At 50.1% G+C, this 16,085-nt stretch overlaps 1 protein-coding gene across 1 annotated transcript in view; it reads right to left on the bottom strand.

The window, feature by feature from the left end:
• RASSF5 (Ras association domain family member 5) overlaps positions 1 to 16,085 on the bottom strand; it is a 71,249-nt gene that overhangs the window by 34,611 nt on the left and 20,553 nt on the right. The window contains exon 2 of the mRNA XM_033852679.2: positions 9,010 to 9,131. Coding sequence (XP_033708570.1) covers positions 9,010 to 9,131 — 122 coding nt within the window. The remainder of the gene's footprint in view (positions 1 to 9,009; positions 9,132 to 16,085) is intronic.

The raw sequence follows: 16,085 nt of genomic DNA, 5'->3' as shown, positions 1-16,085 counted from the left end.
TAGAGCCTCAGGACAACCTGGCCAGCCAGAGGTCATCTCAGACACCTACTGATGCTAGGATAGAAGGAGTGGGTGGGGCTGTGAGGAGCATGGAGAAATGTCTCCAGTGCTTAAGGATTTCTCGAGAAATAAGTACTAGAGCTCTGTCCCTCCTTGGAGCCAGGATATCAAGTGCCTTCTGGTGGGAAGCCGTTCCCCTCTGTCTGATCAGAACTGCGCTCCCCTGGGTTGGCCTGGGCTGCTGAGAGAGGCCTTAGCTCCCGTTAGAGGCAGCTGTTCAGTGGAGTCGAATCACTGATAGCTATGGCCAGCACTCCTGGCTTCTAGAGCGTGGAGGGAAATCTGTGGATGGGGGAGCAACTGTCCCAGATATAGCCAGAGTGGAGCAGAGCAGCTGGGGACCAGCTCCTTCCTTTGGCCCCTGAGGATGGGCTGGCAAAAAATGAGATAAAATGGAATCATAAAATGTATCTGATTAATCCAAAAGAAGGAAGAAAAGAAAAAGGAAGCAAAGAACAGATTCGACAAATAGAAAACAAACAGCGTGATGAGAGACTTAAAATCTCATTATATCAATAATCACATTAAATGCAAATGAGCTAAATAACCCAATTAAAGGGCAGAGATGATCCAATTGGATTAAGAAAAACAAGATTCAACTATGTGCTGTCTGTAAGAAATGCCCTTTGAATATAAAGACACAAATAGCCTAAAAGTAAAGAAATGGATAAAGAAATATCACGCTAATGGTAATCAAAAGAAAGCTGGAGTGGCTATACTAACATCAGACAAAGTAGATTTCAGAACAAAGAACATTACCGGGGATAAAGAAGGTTATTTCATAATGATAAAGTGTCAATTAATCAAGAGAATGTAATTATGTTAAATGTTTATGCACTGAATAATGGAGCTTCAAAATACAAGATAGAACTTTAAGGAGAAACTGGCAAATCCCCAATTATATTTGGGATTTCAACACCCCTCTCTCAATAATTGAAAAAACAAGCAGACAGAACACATGGTATGCCTCAACAAATGTTAGCTACTGTTGTTATCAGTCACAATTCAGTTTGATAAACCTTTATCAAGCATTTCAGAGGAGACCCGGGACCAGAATTCCCAGAGAGGTGTGCACGTATCAATCAAGAGTGTTACTTAGGCGTCATTATCAGAATCCGTGTGCAGAGGAGAAAAGGTTGTGAATTTATAGGCACAAAGAAATGATAAATCAGACTAGAAGTGTATCATGGTGAAAGGAAGAAATGGCAAACCAGGATAGAAGGCTTTGAGTGCTAAATAGAAGACCTCTTGTAATGCTTTATTGGTTTTTGTGACTTTAAAGCATTTAGCTTAACAGTAATGATATTATTATATTGTTTTAAGATGAAAAATCTTTGCTACAATTCATAATATTAGGAGTGAAGGTAAGTAAGCTTCTTCACGCAGGCCACATGATAAGCTCAATTCTTTCTGCAGACAGCATGACAGAGAAGGGACGCGAAAGGATTGAGTGACCCTCTCAAAGGCAAAAGAAAAAAAAAAAAAAAGACCATTCCTTAGGAAGCCCCAGCCTCTCTGCAGAGATAGACCTGGTTCCCCAGGTTCTCCCCTCCCGGCTCCCTGGCTCCCCCGTGTGGTAGTTCTGGGTTTAGCCCGTGACGTTGGGAGGAGGGCCGGGGCAGGACCGGTCACAGTCGCTTCCTCCTTTGGAGGGTTCTGGAAAAGCAGAGCTCCCAGTAGGGTGACACTGGTGTGGCTGCGGAGGGAGCACAGGGCTGGAAGCCAGGAAACTCGGCTCTGCACTCCAGCTGAGTCACTGCTCAGTGGCTGCAGGGGCTGAGGGAGGGGATTCCAGCGGGGGCCCTGCTAAGGAATGACAGCGGTGGGCTAGGGGTGGAGGTGGGGTGCGTAGGCAGAAAGGCAGCAGCGACCTGACCTGTGGGGCTGAAACACCAGCAGGCCGGGCTGACCCACCCTGGAAGCCGTCTGTCCCTGTGGTGAATGGGGACAGGGTCTTGAGTCTTTTCATCAACAGAGTAGAGCAATAACTCAGGCCGCAGAAGAGGGGATAATCGTTAAGTCTTGTAGCAACAAGTACCCGCCAAACCACAAAGCTGTAGTGTCCTGGCTTTATATCCAGGAGAGTAATCCATCTTTCTGGGATTGTGGAGAGTAGGCAGAGCCAGACCATGAAGGGTTTTGTGTGCTAATCCAGATTTAGACTGATTTTGAGGGTAATAGGAAGCTGCTGAGGGTTTCCATCACAGGGTGACACGATTAAAAATAATCCAGTAAGGCTGTTGGAAGCACCAGAATCGGCCCTGGAATGTCACCCGGTGATACTGACATGCTTTCACATACATCTTCTCACCGGAGCCACACAACCAGCATTTCTCAGAGGAGAAACCTGAGGCTCAGAGAAACTAAGAGGCTTGTTCCCAGTCACATGCCAAGATCGTCATCTACACAAACTGAATTAGAGCCTAGCTCTCCTGTCACTCAGGCCAGGGCTCTTTCTTTTCTTTAAGAAAATATGTATTGCCTTTTAGAAATGTTACACTAGAAACACATGACAGCATCTGGTTATTCAAACAGCCCCGAAGCAAACAGCAAAAGTCGAGAGTTCTCTCATTCTACCCATCACCTCCCACCCCCTCCCAAAGTGAAATCCCTTCGAACAGTTGTCTGGGCGCCCTCCAGGCCCTCACTCTGCATTTAGACACACACGCATACACACATACACACATATGCACAAAGTACAAATGGGCTTGTCCTGCATGTACCACTGGATGACTTGTCTCTGTTGGCACTATTCCTTGTCAGTTCATACAGATCCATCCCTCCTTTGTAAAGCACCTTGGCCTTAGTGCTGGTGGCTGGAACTTCCGTCCCGGCACCCCCGCGGCTCTCACCACTGCTCACGGTGCCCCTTAGGAAGGGGCTGGACCCAGTGCCCTGGTAGTCAGGGCACCAGATGACCAGAGTGCAGCCTCTGTAGGCAGCATTTCCCACTGAGGGCACCTGAAAAGATTTTAGAACGATGCCTGGCTCCATAACTATGCGTGGAAGGAATCTGAGACAGTCCTTAGGCATACTGTGTTTTTAATTTTAGAGATTAAATATTAATTTAATGTGTGTCAGGAAAAAAATCTTAAGTACATCAATGGTGATTGAAGGATTTAAAATTTTTCCTTTAACACAGTTTAAGTTTACTCAAATAAATCTATGTAAAGAGAAATATTAAGTAAACAGTAGCATAGGTGGCATATTGATATGGCCAGAATCTCAAGTGTGGAAAGTGCCCAAGTGAGGTTTGGGAACTGCTGGGGGAGGGCCTGGACTTGGCAGGTGGGGACCTGGGAGCCTGGTTTCTAAATGCTGCTCCTGGGTTCTGGAGGGCCAGGAGGAGGGGATGGAATCGGGGCCTGATGGATATAAGATTCATTCCCCGGCTGCAAGTGAGCTGAGTGGAAGGAAGAGTGCTTACGTTTTGGTCTTGTCATCTGTGCATTCCATGTACCAAGAAAAGTGGCACCAAAGGCCTGGGGAACAGAGCTGCCAGGACCCCCCTGGTCTGCAGCGGGTTATGATGAACATCAACAGCTGTGGGCAAGGGCTTCCTCTCTTGGGATCTGCTTCCCCAAAGGCAAGGAAAGGACTGAACCAAACCAGCAGAGGTCTCACTTCATCCCCAGGGCCCTGGGGAGCTACTGGGAGTTTTTTTCATCACAGGGGTGACAGGATAAGAGCACCTTTAGGACCACCTGAAGTATAATGTCTTTGGAGCATGCCCCCAAATAAAAGAACTGCAGCTCTTTTGTGATCTTTAGCCAATGGTAACCATGTCCTCTAGGAAACAGGCTTAAACTGAAGGGATCTGGGGGAGACTTGAAGGGGATTTGCCTGGTCAGCATGGGTGCCCAAGAGAAAAACCAGACATCACAGACCTCTGAGATCTCCAAGCAGAGACTGACAAAAACATAGGCAACTTCCATCCACTCTTCCTCTGTTTCTCCACCTGAGAGAGACACGCACGAACCACACACCTTGTGAGTGCAGCTGGGGCTCTGAGCCCATCCCTGCCTCGCACGAACCACACACCTTGTGAGTGCAGCTGGGGCTCTGAGCCCATCCCTGCCCCCTCACACCCCCTCCCCTTCCTCCCTCCCCACCTCTGTCTGGCATGGCAGAGAGAAGACAGACAGAACCTTGGGATTACTGCTTTTCAAAGGTTGAGGCCAAACACTTATCTACAGGATGATCTCAACTGTGTTCTGAAAAATGTATGAACGTACAGGAAGAAAATATAAAAATGTTAACTAACAGCGGTTCCTTCTGGATGGAGGAAGATCAATGACTTTCTTTTTCTTCAAGAACAAAGCGGAGAGACCTCCTAACAGCCATGCGCCTCCAAACTAGTGGAGCTCTGACCAGGGCCCGGGCCACAACAAATGCCCACCCCCACTCCGAAAACGGCACTCGCACATGTGGTTAGCTCAGACCGGGTGACGAGGTCAAGGTGAACGAAAGCTCTATCCGGGTACGCAACAGAAAATCGAGCCAAGGCAGAAATCAGCACAAACAAGCTTTTTAGAAAAAGGCGAGTTAGCCTGGAGCAGGGCCCAGGTTTTATTGACAGAAGGCTAGGTCCTGTCCCAGCTGTGCCTGAAGCATGCAGCCAGGCCTGTCCAAGGCAAACACTGCAGCCCAACCCAGCCGGCCCGGGAGCAAACCCCATTCCAGGCTGGCTGCCGGTGGGCGTGCTGCTCTGCGGCACCCACGAGGGACTCCTGGCTTCTTCTATATTTCAGTGGTGGTTCTGCTCTAGACACAGCCCTGAGTTAGCTTGCCAGAAAATTCCAAGGTTGACTCATCTCTCCAGCAGAGGGAAGGGAGTCACTCTGCTTCCAAATACTCAGATCTGGAAACACCTGTTCACTGTTGAAATTCTGGGAATGAGACAAGGCATGCAGCAAACCCCAGGCCCTGCTCTGGGGCCTTCCCTCCCACCCCCGTGAGAGCTGGCCGAGCCACTCTAGGGCAGGGTTGCTCAACCTCCGCACTGCTCACATTTAGGGCCGGATGAATCTTTGCTGCGGGGCTGTGGCTCTTCTGTGCAATGGAGGCCGTTTAGCAGCATCCCCGGCCTCTGCCCACTAGGTGCCAGTAGCCTCCTCCAAGCTGTGACAGCCAAAATTGTCCCCAGTAACTGCCAGAGGTCCCACCTGGTGGAGGGGGGCAAGATCACCCCCTCCCATTTGAGACCTGCTGCTCTAGAGGAAGAAACAGAGACCCAAAGGAGAAATGCAGGATGGAGTGGGGTGAGCGGGCTCTGGGATGGGGGATGGGTAGGCTCGAGGGGAACAGAAAGAAGAGAGACTTGGAAGTTCCCAATGGGAAAGAAAAGTGGTAAAATAAAGAGTCGTTTAAATAAGATTTTTGGTAAATGTTGTTATGTGGTGTGCTATGTAACTTCCCTCCTCCATCTTCTAAAGAAAACCTTCAGCAAAAATCTGCATCCTTCACCAGGGCTTTGGGGGTCAGATTTGTCTCCCTTCCTTTTCTCACCCGGGACAGGGCAAGGCCCTCCCAAGAGGTCTGGTTACATTCAGACTACGTTATAAACAGTTCCAGTTCCAAAGTGTGTGGAGGACGTACATAATTTTTTTCTCATACTAAATAAACGAGTTACTTTATTCTGTTTACGGGTGGAGCATTCCTCCACGATGAACGAAGTTGATCCAAATTTATTACTTGTCCTTTTTTTTTTTTAAATCTTTGGGCTGCACCGCTCAGCATGTGGGGTCTCACTTCCCTGACCAGGGATCGAACCCGCACCCCCTGCGTTGGCAGCGTGGAGTCTTAACCACTGGACCGCTAGGGAAGTCCTATCTTGTGGGCAAACCCCAATCGGCAGCACCCCAAATGACACAGCATCCTTAACCAGGGATAGGTCTATCTCAAGTGCATTTGCAAGACCCGCAATACTAGTATGCTCATCTATGGAAACAAATACAGAGTTTCAAAACAATCACCTTGCACTCGATTCATTACAAAACCTGCAAGAGGAGGAACTACTGTATAACTGTCATCAGATATTAGCACATCCAGATAAATAAATCCTGTGTTATATAAACTAGGTACTACATTGTAATCTGGTGATCCAGAGAGTTGAGGGCCTGCATCAATGATCTTATCAATAGCACATTTCTCAGGCAAACTGCATATCTTTATGCCATCTTCTGTGATATATGCAGCCTACACCACTCAGCATGCCTCTGGCAATTTCCATTGGCTTTACTGGTAAAAGATCATGGGCCGTTTTCCTTGTGAAAAAAATTTTTGATGATCTACACGGGTTCATCAGATCAATGTACTGGTTTCTTCCCATGCCAAGAAGCCTTAGGCAGGCAGCAGCAGTAAAACTGGGCAATGAATCCTAACTTTTCTCACTGTTCATAATGTCATCCATGATCCCAGGATAATATGGTGCTATCCTCAGGCCTTTACCATATCTGATAAATGGCAAGGGTACAGCATGAGATGTTCTCGACTGCACAGCTCCCCATAGTACTTGGGTTCATCTTCTTGACATGTTTAAGTGTTTCTATATTGTAACTGACTGCGAACAGTGTACAGGACAACCTGCTTCTCATATTCTCTCTGTGAATTTCCAAGACTCTGCCTCACGTTGACGGGCAGCTTACTCCAGGGGTAGTTGTGCCGGATGTGGAACTCCACGGCTATGTGCGTGATGCTGGGAGCCGGGGCAGGAAGCAGCGGCCGGGCCCGAGGCTGGAACGATGCCTCCCGCCTGCCCGCTCTCACGCTGCGGATGGCCCAGGCCGCCCCACGGCCGGGGTGTCTGAGGGCTCAGCGAGGCCTGGGCCACGGGGCACGGGAGCAGTGGAGAGGGGCGGCTCCAAGTTTCTTTCGGATGTACAGAATTTAAAAAATATATTTTTTAGAATGAATTCAATATCATTCTTATAAAAATACACATCATATTTGCTTTCTAGTACTACTTTCCCAGTGGGAGAAAAAGGCCTGGGGAACAGCAGGGAGGCCGGCAGCACCCATGGGTGGACCAGGTGACTGAACATTGTTGAGCATGTACATCATGGTCAGAAAAAGCGTGTGGATGGCTAGTCTGGGGACTTGGGACTGGACCCCGATTCCCCAGGCCCACTTGTATTCTCTTGAGGAAATAACCAGTCATTCAGCATCTGTGTTGTCTCTCACAGCACCCAGGGCTTTTCTCTCAGAAACATGGGGTTTAATTAAAGTCTTGCTCCCCTACTTTACTGCATCACTAAGTCCCTGGCATTCCCGGGCCTGGCACATGCTCTACAGTCAAAACATATTTGTTAAATAAATAAATGGATGATGTCCTTACAGTAAGGATGGACACTCCTTACTTCCTTAACCAGCAACATCTGACCAATACATTAAGGCTTACAGCAAATGTCACCTCCTCTGGGAAGTATTCCCTGATTTCTCCCAACAGAAACAATTGCACCGTATACTCAAAATGCTTCATTCGTACTTTTATTGAAACATGAATCACACTATATACTATTTGGTTGTATTCTGCCTTCCCCGCCAGAATGTAAGCTCTCTGAGGACCAGAACTATGATGTAGCATTTATTATCCCCACTCTTACCAGTGCTTGGCACATAGTAGATAATTAATGTTTCATCAATGCAAGAATTAAAAACAACGCTCTCCTGTCTCCCTCCCCAATCCTCGACATCAAAGGTCAGACACGCCCTAGTTCAAGTGGCTTGGCAAAGCCCAGAACCAAGAGCTGCTCTGGGCATTAACTTCCTGGCCCTTTGACACAGGGAAAGAACATTTGCACAGACCCTCTGACGTTGATCTGGTCTGGCTGGCTGACTGGCAGGCAGGATGATGTGCTGAGAAGCCTCAGTCCCAGCATCCCCACTGCCCCAGGGCTACGAGGCCTCAGAGGATCCTCAGGAGCTTTCTCTGGGACCCCCACCGCTACCCCTACCCATACCCACACCTATGGCTGGAGCCCTAGGCCAAAGCAGGCTCTGTGCTTGGGGTGGACTACAGGGCACTTCTCAATAGTGTCACCGATTCTGTTCCATCCCCCCAGCCACCTGGAAGAGGGGGTGTGATATTGTGGTTTTTTAATAAGAAATATATATTTGGTCTCTGTCTCCTTTCCTGGCACAGAGCTCCTAAAACCCTTGGAACTTCCTAAGTGAGGAGAGCAACAGAGGTGTTTCTTGTTATGTTAATGAGGTGATTTTGGAGGCCACCTAAGGATGCAGGCTTGTTGCCAGGAGAGGACTGGAACTTTTAGTCCCACCCCCTGACCTCTGGGGAGGGGAGAGGGGCTGGAGGATGAATCAGTCACCGCTGGCCAATGATTTAATCAATCATGTCTGTGTCATGAAGCCTCTATAAAAACCCAAAAAGTTGGGGCTTGGAGAGCTTCTGGGTTGGCGAACACGTGGAGGTGCAGGGAGCGTGGCGCCTGGAGAGGGCATGGAAGCTGTGTCCCTCCCACACACCTTGCCCTCTGCATCTCTTCCATCTGGCTGTTCCTAAGTTAGATCCTTTTATAATAAACTGATCATCTAGTAGGTAAAATGTTTGAGTTCTGTGAGCTGCTCTAGCAAATTAATTGAACCCAAGGAGGGAGCTGTAGAAGGTGACAACACAGCCTTGCCATTGGTGTCTGAAGTGGTGGTGGGGAGGCGCACAGATAGTGCCAGAATTGAGGTGAACTGAAGGACACCCAGCGGGTGTCAGATGATCGCTTTGGTGGTGTGGGACCCTCGCCCGCCACATCAGAATTGGGGGCAGAATCAGGGTGTGTGCTGTGGACCCCATCCAGCCAGAAGGGGACCTCAACATCCAGTGTATGTGGAACACTCACGCCACCTCCCGCTCACCAGAGCTCCTGGGAGGGACAGGGGAGCCCGGGACACCTCAGAGGCTGTTCCCAGCCCGGTCCTTGAGCCCTTGCTGCCTACCTGGCTGAAGGTCGAAGTGAGGGTGCTTTCTGGAGAGGGTCTGTCCCGGGAGGGGCCTTCCTGCTGACTGCAGTCCAGCTGGATCAGGCTGCGGCACTCCGGGTGGCAGGTGAATTTACAGTCTGGAGGGAGAGAACCATAGGGGGATTAGGGGCCAGATAGGAGGCCCAGAGAAATACCCTGGAAGATGGCGTGTATCTCCTGGAGGGAAGAGCACGCAGGAGGGAAGCGGAGGGGGGAGAACACCGTGAGAATGTCACCCGCTCTCTGCGCCACCATGAATGGTGAAGGTGAACAGGTGCTTTACAGTTTGCAAACTATTTGCGCCTCTGTTATTGTGCGTGACCCTGCAACCATTATTACTGCCACTTTACAGACAGGAAACTGGGGCCTTAGGGACATTGGTGATTTTCTAAGGGCAGATCATCTGGCTTCTGGCTGGCTCTCTTTCTACTAATTTACGTTAATCACCAGGGGTCACGGATCGTTGGGGAAGGACTTAACTTTTCTGGGCCTTGTTTTGCAGTCTGTAAAATATAGGTACTAAGTGCCCTGCCTAGTGCACAAGGACGTTTATAGTTAAAGGGAGAACAGGTCTTAATAAATTAAAGGTGCTTCCAGGGACAAAGGCATTATTATCAACAGGAAGGGCTGTCACCTGTCTCTGACCCTGCCCCATCTAGAAATGTGGGGTGGCTTCTCTAACCCAGCTGACGTAGCTTACAGACAACATCCAAAACTAGGTGCTTCGGGGAAAAGCACACGTTTATTTCCTAGACAATGTTCACCTCCACGGAAGTAAGACTTAACGACCAGAGTTGCAAAGAGTCTGGGGGACTACCTCGCAGATGGGGAAGCTGAGGCTCAGAGAGGTAAAGCTAGGTGCCCAACGACACACAGCTCAGTGGCAGAACCAAGGCTGCGAGCAGTCTCCAGCTTCCTCAGGGCTCTCTCTGGAGCCTCCCTGGCAGAAGGGAGGTGAAGTTGAAGGGGGCAGGAGGCAGAGAGGCTGGGGCAGGCCAGGGGAGGGGCGTGTGTATGGAGGATGGGAGTGAAGAAAAGGTGGGCAGCAAGAGAAATCAACTTAAGCCCATCAGCAGGCAACATGCTCAGATTTGAGGTTGGTTCTCACAGAAGCTGCTGGGCCCGCCAGGGTCACCTGTCCCGGAGGTGCTACAGCTCAGCCGGAAGGCCCAGCTGAGGGAGGCTGCCGGAGTCTCCATGAGAAGCTGCTCGATTGTGATGCCAGGTGCATGGGGATGCGGCAGGGGACACGACAGCCTGGACTTGTTTGTATAACCTGGGGACGAGGGGACAACTTTTGGCTGATAAGGGCTGAGCCTCCTGACACTCTTTTCCTTCCTTTTAACAAGTTCCAAAACCTCGGCACATTGGGACTATCTTCTTAAAGCTGTGAAGCGCACTCCGTCCTGGGGCGGCGGTAGGGGTGAGTCTCCTCTTCTCCCCACGCTCTCGGGGAGTTTTGGAAAGAGACCCCCACTCTCCCCAGCTGCCCCCTTCCCTTACATCCCCAAAGATGAGCACCTGGACCACACTCCTTGTACAGGTTTTGCCATTAATGCCTGCAGGGGAGCACCCAGCAAATGTGGGGACATGAAGAGATTCCAGAAGCCTGCAACCTTCTGACTCAGTGGTCTGAAGTCCTGACCACCTTTCTGGGATGGCATTTAGAAGCCCTACTGCTCACCTCCCTCGTGCCTGCAGGTGAGGCCCACGCGACATCCTCTCCTTCACACTCCACCCTCTTCTGGGCATTCCCAGCTCTCCTCCGGAGGAGCTATGCTCTCACCTGGAGAGGGGATGGGTACAGCTCACTCTGGGCCACGCACCATAACCCCGCCCACGCCCACATGCATTCCTGGGCTCCCCCAGTAGGAGATCTCTGCCCGGCACGAGGACGGCCTCACCCCTGGTGGGGGTGAAGGGCACAGGTGGCGTGCAGACCGCATCTCCCCTGCCCGCAGTGCCCAGAAATGCCAGGGCTTTGATAAGGGAGCACCGAGGCCAGAGCCCACACAAAGAGGCATTGTCTGGGCTCTGCTCCTGGGACACACCTATCCAGCTCCTGGCCAAGCTCTGAGTGATGAAGAATTCTCCGGGGCTGCCAAGGAGTGGAAACTCGCCAGCTCTACCTCAAGTGAGAGCTGCCACTGGCTCCCAAAGGGGAGAGCGTCTTGAGAAAGGAAGAAGTCTTCCAGTCTCCTATTTCAACTCTGTGTGCTGCAGACACGGGCACTCTGTGTCCACCTGTGCATCTGAATCTCTCCATTTCTGTCTGTCTCTCTGTGCTCTGCCTCTCGCTGACACACATGCGTGCGTGTGCACACACACACACACAGCACCAAAACCACAGGAACATTTTTTTTTTTTTTTACAGCCTCACGCTGAGCTGGACGGAGCGGGGGAACAGAAGACTCCAAGAGGAGTGGTTTGGGATTTTATAAAAAGCACATTTGAGCGCCAATGAGCCTGTCCCATCAGACCGTGTAATCACAGACTGTAGCAAAACCACTGAAGCACGTCTTGATATTTCCTGGCCCCTGGAAATGCTAAGCCCAGGGCTTTTAGGCCAGCAGAGATGAGGTCACAGGCCCCATCCCTTCTCCACACACAGAAGCAAGGCCCCCCCAGCCACAACCAGTAGCCTGCAGGCCTCATGTGCTCTGAGTGGGGACATTCATGAGGTTGCCAAGGCAGGGTTGTCTCCACTGGAGCCCAGTGCTTAAACCCCCACAGGCCATCTTTGCCTCAAGATAGGAGGAATGATGGAGACACAAGCACAGAGGGGCCCTTCTCAAAGAGGGAACTGTATGCCAGGGTGCAGAGAGGGCTCCTGTGCGCTACCCTCAGACCCAGGCTGTATTGGTTTCCTCGCTGCTATAACAAAGCACCACCAACTAGGCGGCTTAAAACTGAAATTATTGGGACTTCCCTGGTGGCACAGTGGTTGAGAGTCCGCCTGCCGATGCAGGGGACGCGGTTTCGTGCCCCGGTCCGGGAGGATCCCACATGCCGCGGAGCAGCGGGGCCCGTGAGCCATGGCCGCTGACCCTGCGCGTCCGGAGCCTGTGCTCCGCAACGGGAGAGACCACAACAGTGAGAGGCCCGCGTACCGCAAAAAAAAAAAAAAAACAACACCTGGAATCATTGTCTCTCAGTTCTGGAGGCCAGAAGTCTGAAATCAAGCTGTCAGCAGGCTCACGCTCCTTCTGGAGCCTGTAGGAGGATCGTTTCTTGCCTCTTCCCAGCTTCTGTGGTTTGCTGGCAGTCTTCGGTTGTCCTCCGCTTGCAGCTGCATCACTCCCATCTCTGCTTCAGTCTCTACATGGCCTTCTCCCTGTATGCCTGTGTCTTCACATGGTCATCCTCACATGACACCAGTCATATTGAATTAGGGGACCATCCTACTCTAGTGCAACCTTTTCTTAACTAATTACATCTGCAACTACCTTGTTTCCAAGCAAGGTCACATTCTGATGTACTGGGGGTTAGAACGTTGACATATTATTTTTTTGCCAGGTGGGGGGATACAATTCAACCCGTAACACAGACCCTGGGCCATATTGGGAACCCAGAGCCCTTAGTCTCGAACGGATGTGGGTTTCTCATGGACACCATCTCCAGAGGTCAGCAGCAGACTGGCAGAGGAAGGAGGCCAGGAAGTGCTGAGCTGAGGCCAGGACCACCTCCCTACTTCTACTAGCCCTGCTCCTGGCCTTCTTGGTCCCTGAAGGTCACCACCAAAGGCACCATCTCGAACAAGGGGGTCAGGACCAGAGGCCATGGCAACCTATGTCCAAAGATACAGTCTTTCTTCTACTTCAGCCCAGAGGAGGTGAATTCAGCAGATGGAACTGTGCTAGGAAATTGCTTTCCAAAATGCAAAAGCTACAAACCTCCCCTTAGTCCCCAGGGCTGCCCTAGTTAGTTCCTGCCTGACCCCAGTTGCCAAATGCACACACACACACACACACACACACACACACACACACACAGGCACACAAAGAGGCTAATTTTTCTGAACCAGAGGCATTCTGTTGATAAGGAACCCTTAAGGCCCTTTCACCCCAGGGTTGTATGCAAGATCCCAAGATAGTGTGGCCTCTCCACTTCACTCTCCCCCTCCTCCAGCTGAAGCCAGGATGTGGGGTGAGGATGGGGCAGGTTCCCAGGATTCAGAGCCTGGGTTACAATGAGCTCATAGGCCTCCCTTGCGGTCATTCCCAGGTCAGTGAAGAGCAGCTTCTCACCCTGCATGGCCAAAGCCACTACTGAGGCCCAAGGGGAAGCATGACAGCCTCTGAATCCAGGAGCCCTGTGTCCATGCTCTGGGTACCCCAGGCCTTCTTGGACAAGGTCAACCTCAGAACAAACTTAGCACTTCCCCCGTTCCCCCTCGGGACCTGGCCTGTGCTACAGGAAAATGGAAAGAGGATGGACTTGGGAGGAAGGCCTGGCCTCCACTCACTGCTCAACCAGCTTTGTGACCTTGGGTAAGTTATTGAACTCCTCGGATCATTAATTTACTCGACTATATAGTGGGAATAATAGCCTGTTCATAGGGCTGCCATGAGGATTAAATGGGGTCCATGATGTAAAGCACTGCACAGGAGGCCTGGGACACAGAGGCCCCCAGTTAATGTTCCATCCCACCTCTCCCAACACTACTCTGACGTGTGGATTCCTTCCCGCCCCACCGAGCTCCTGGTGGGTCACCTGTAGTCTCACCAGCTCCCCCTAGCCAGCCATTTCTAAACCAAGCACACAAATAGATTTTAGTTTTAAAATAATTTTGTTCTTAGGCACTACAGAAAAATCTGAAAAAACACATAATGGAAAAGAATATGAAAAAGAATGTGTGTGTATATATATATATATATATATATATGTATAACTGAATCACTTTGCTGTACAGCAGAAATTAACACAATACTGTAAATCAACTATACTTCAATAAAATAAATTCTTTAAAAATTAAAAAACAGAGACTTCCCTGGTGGTCCAGTGGTTAAGACTCCACGTTCCCAATGCAGGGGACCCAGGTTCGATCCCTGGTAAGGGAACTAGATCCCACATGCCACAACTAAAGATCCCACATGCCACAACTAAAGATCCCACATGCCACAATGAAGATCCTGCATGCCACAACTAAAGATCCCGCATGCCACAATGAAGATCCTGCATGCCACAACTAAAGATCCCACATGCCACAATGAAGATCCTGCATGCCACAACTAAAAATCCCGCATGCCACAATGAAGATCCTGCATGCCACAACTAAAGATCCCACATGCCACAATGAAGATCCTGCATGCCACAACTAAAAATCCCGCATGCCACAATGAAGATCCTGCATGCCACAACTAAAGATCCCGCATGCCACAATGAAGATCCTGCATGCCACAACTAAAGACCCACATGCCACAATGAAGATCCTGCATGCCACAACTAAAGATCCCACATGCCACAATGAAGATCCTGCCGCAACTAAGACTCGGAGCAGCCAAATTAATTAATTAATTAATTAAAATAAATTAAAAAACAAACAAACAAAAACCACTATCACCACCCCCACACACACAAAAAAGTGCATTGGAAAATTACAATGTTACAAAAGTTTTTAAAAAGCAGGAGTTAAGGTCATTCCGAGCAAGTCAGTGGGGACAGTCCTCAGTCTTGGGGTCCCTGCCTTGGCTCCCTTCTCAGATATTTCTTCAAGAGTCCCCCATTCTTGTGCTGGGGGTCCCTCCACTCAAGAACAACCATGTCCACTCAGAGACCACCTAGAATGCTCTCTGTGCCTGTCTGTCCCAGGCCGGCCCGGCCCTGCTTCACCACCTGCAGCCCCACTGCACCCTGCAACCTCGACACGCCCTGCTCCCCCAGCCAGAAGCACCTCTCTCCACATGGCTCCAAGATTTCCCCTCGGACCTCAGGCCCTCTAGTGTCCTCTTCGACCACACGCCCCTCTAAGCCTCCAGGGCTGCAGCTCCTGAAGTCCACCCTTTCCCAGCCCTTTGCTCTGGGCCCTGCTCAGTGTTCAAGAGGACCAGCCACTATTAAGCATTTGGAAGGGGGTTAGTATGAATTGGTTGAGTGAATAGAGGCAGGAATGAATGGTCTTCTGCCTTTTGCTGAAGTGGAGAGACCAGAGTGTGAGTGCTGACCTACCCCTAGGCTAGTGTCCTAACTCCTGCGTGCCTCAGCTTCCTCTCTAAATGGAGCCGATGGCAGTACCTGCCTCACAGCGTTGCTAAGAGCATTAGACGAGGTAATTACGTAAATCATAACACAACACCTGATGCAAACTAAGAGATCAATAAATACTAGCTATTCATATTAACTGGCTAAAATCCTAGTCAATCTCACCAGTAGCCACAGCATCTGGCATCCTCATCCCGGAAGCCCGTCTGTGCACATCCCATCACTGCCCATTGACCTTCCTCCAGACCTCCACTGAGTCCTGATAAAAAAGGCTCTGATGAACCTGAGACCCCCATTGAGCCCCTCTCCCCAGCCTGAGCAAGGGAGGCCCCTGGTGTCGGCTCCCTGCAGAGGTGAGGTGCCAGGTGTGCATGGAGCCCGGTGAGGGGCAACTCTCCCCCACCTCGGAGAGGCACCTTTGCCCACCTGGGATGTCTCTCCTCCCTGCCTTCCTACCCACCCCCTCCAATATTTGAACTTCTAAAATCTTGCTCTAGTTTCAGAAAAGAAAATTGTTAACCAAAATTGATAACTTCCAGTATTAAAGAGGATGTGGGTGAATGAGAAGGTTCTTGCCTTATTGGTGATACCAATTTCCTGCAGGAATTTATCCTCAGTGTGTATTTATATCTAAATACGTCTCCACTAAAAGGTTCATCACACAGTTATTTATGGCAACAAAATACTAGAAATACTGCACATCCATCTACAGGGGGCCAGCTACAATTATGGTATATTTAGCCATTATATAAGATGATGTAGATTGGTCAACTTGGAAAGATGTCCACAAGCATATTACTGAAAGAGAAAAAGGCTGCGTTTCGTGATCCTAATTATATAAAAACATACAC

This window comes from Tursiops truncatus, chromosome 1, assembly GCF_011762595.2.
Source record: "Tursiops truncatus isolate mTurTru1 chromosome 1, mTurTru1.mat.Y, whole genome shotgun sequence".
Lineage (NCBI taxonomy): Eukaryota > Metazoa > Chordata > Mammalia > Artiodactyla > Delphinidae > Tursiops > Tursiops truncatus.
This window is presented reverse-complemented; position numbering and strand designations above follow the sequence as displayed.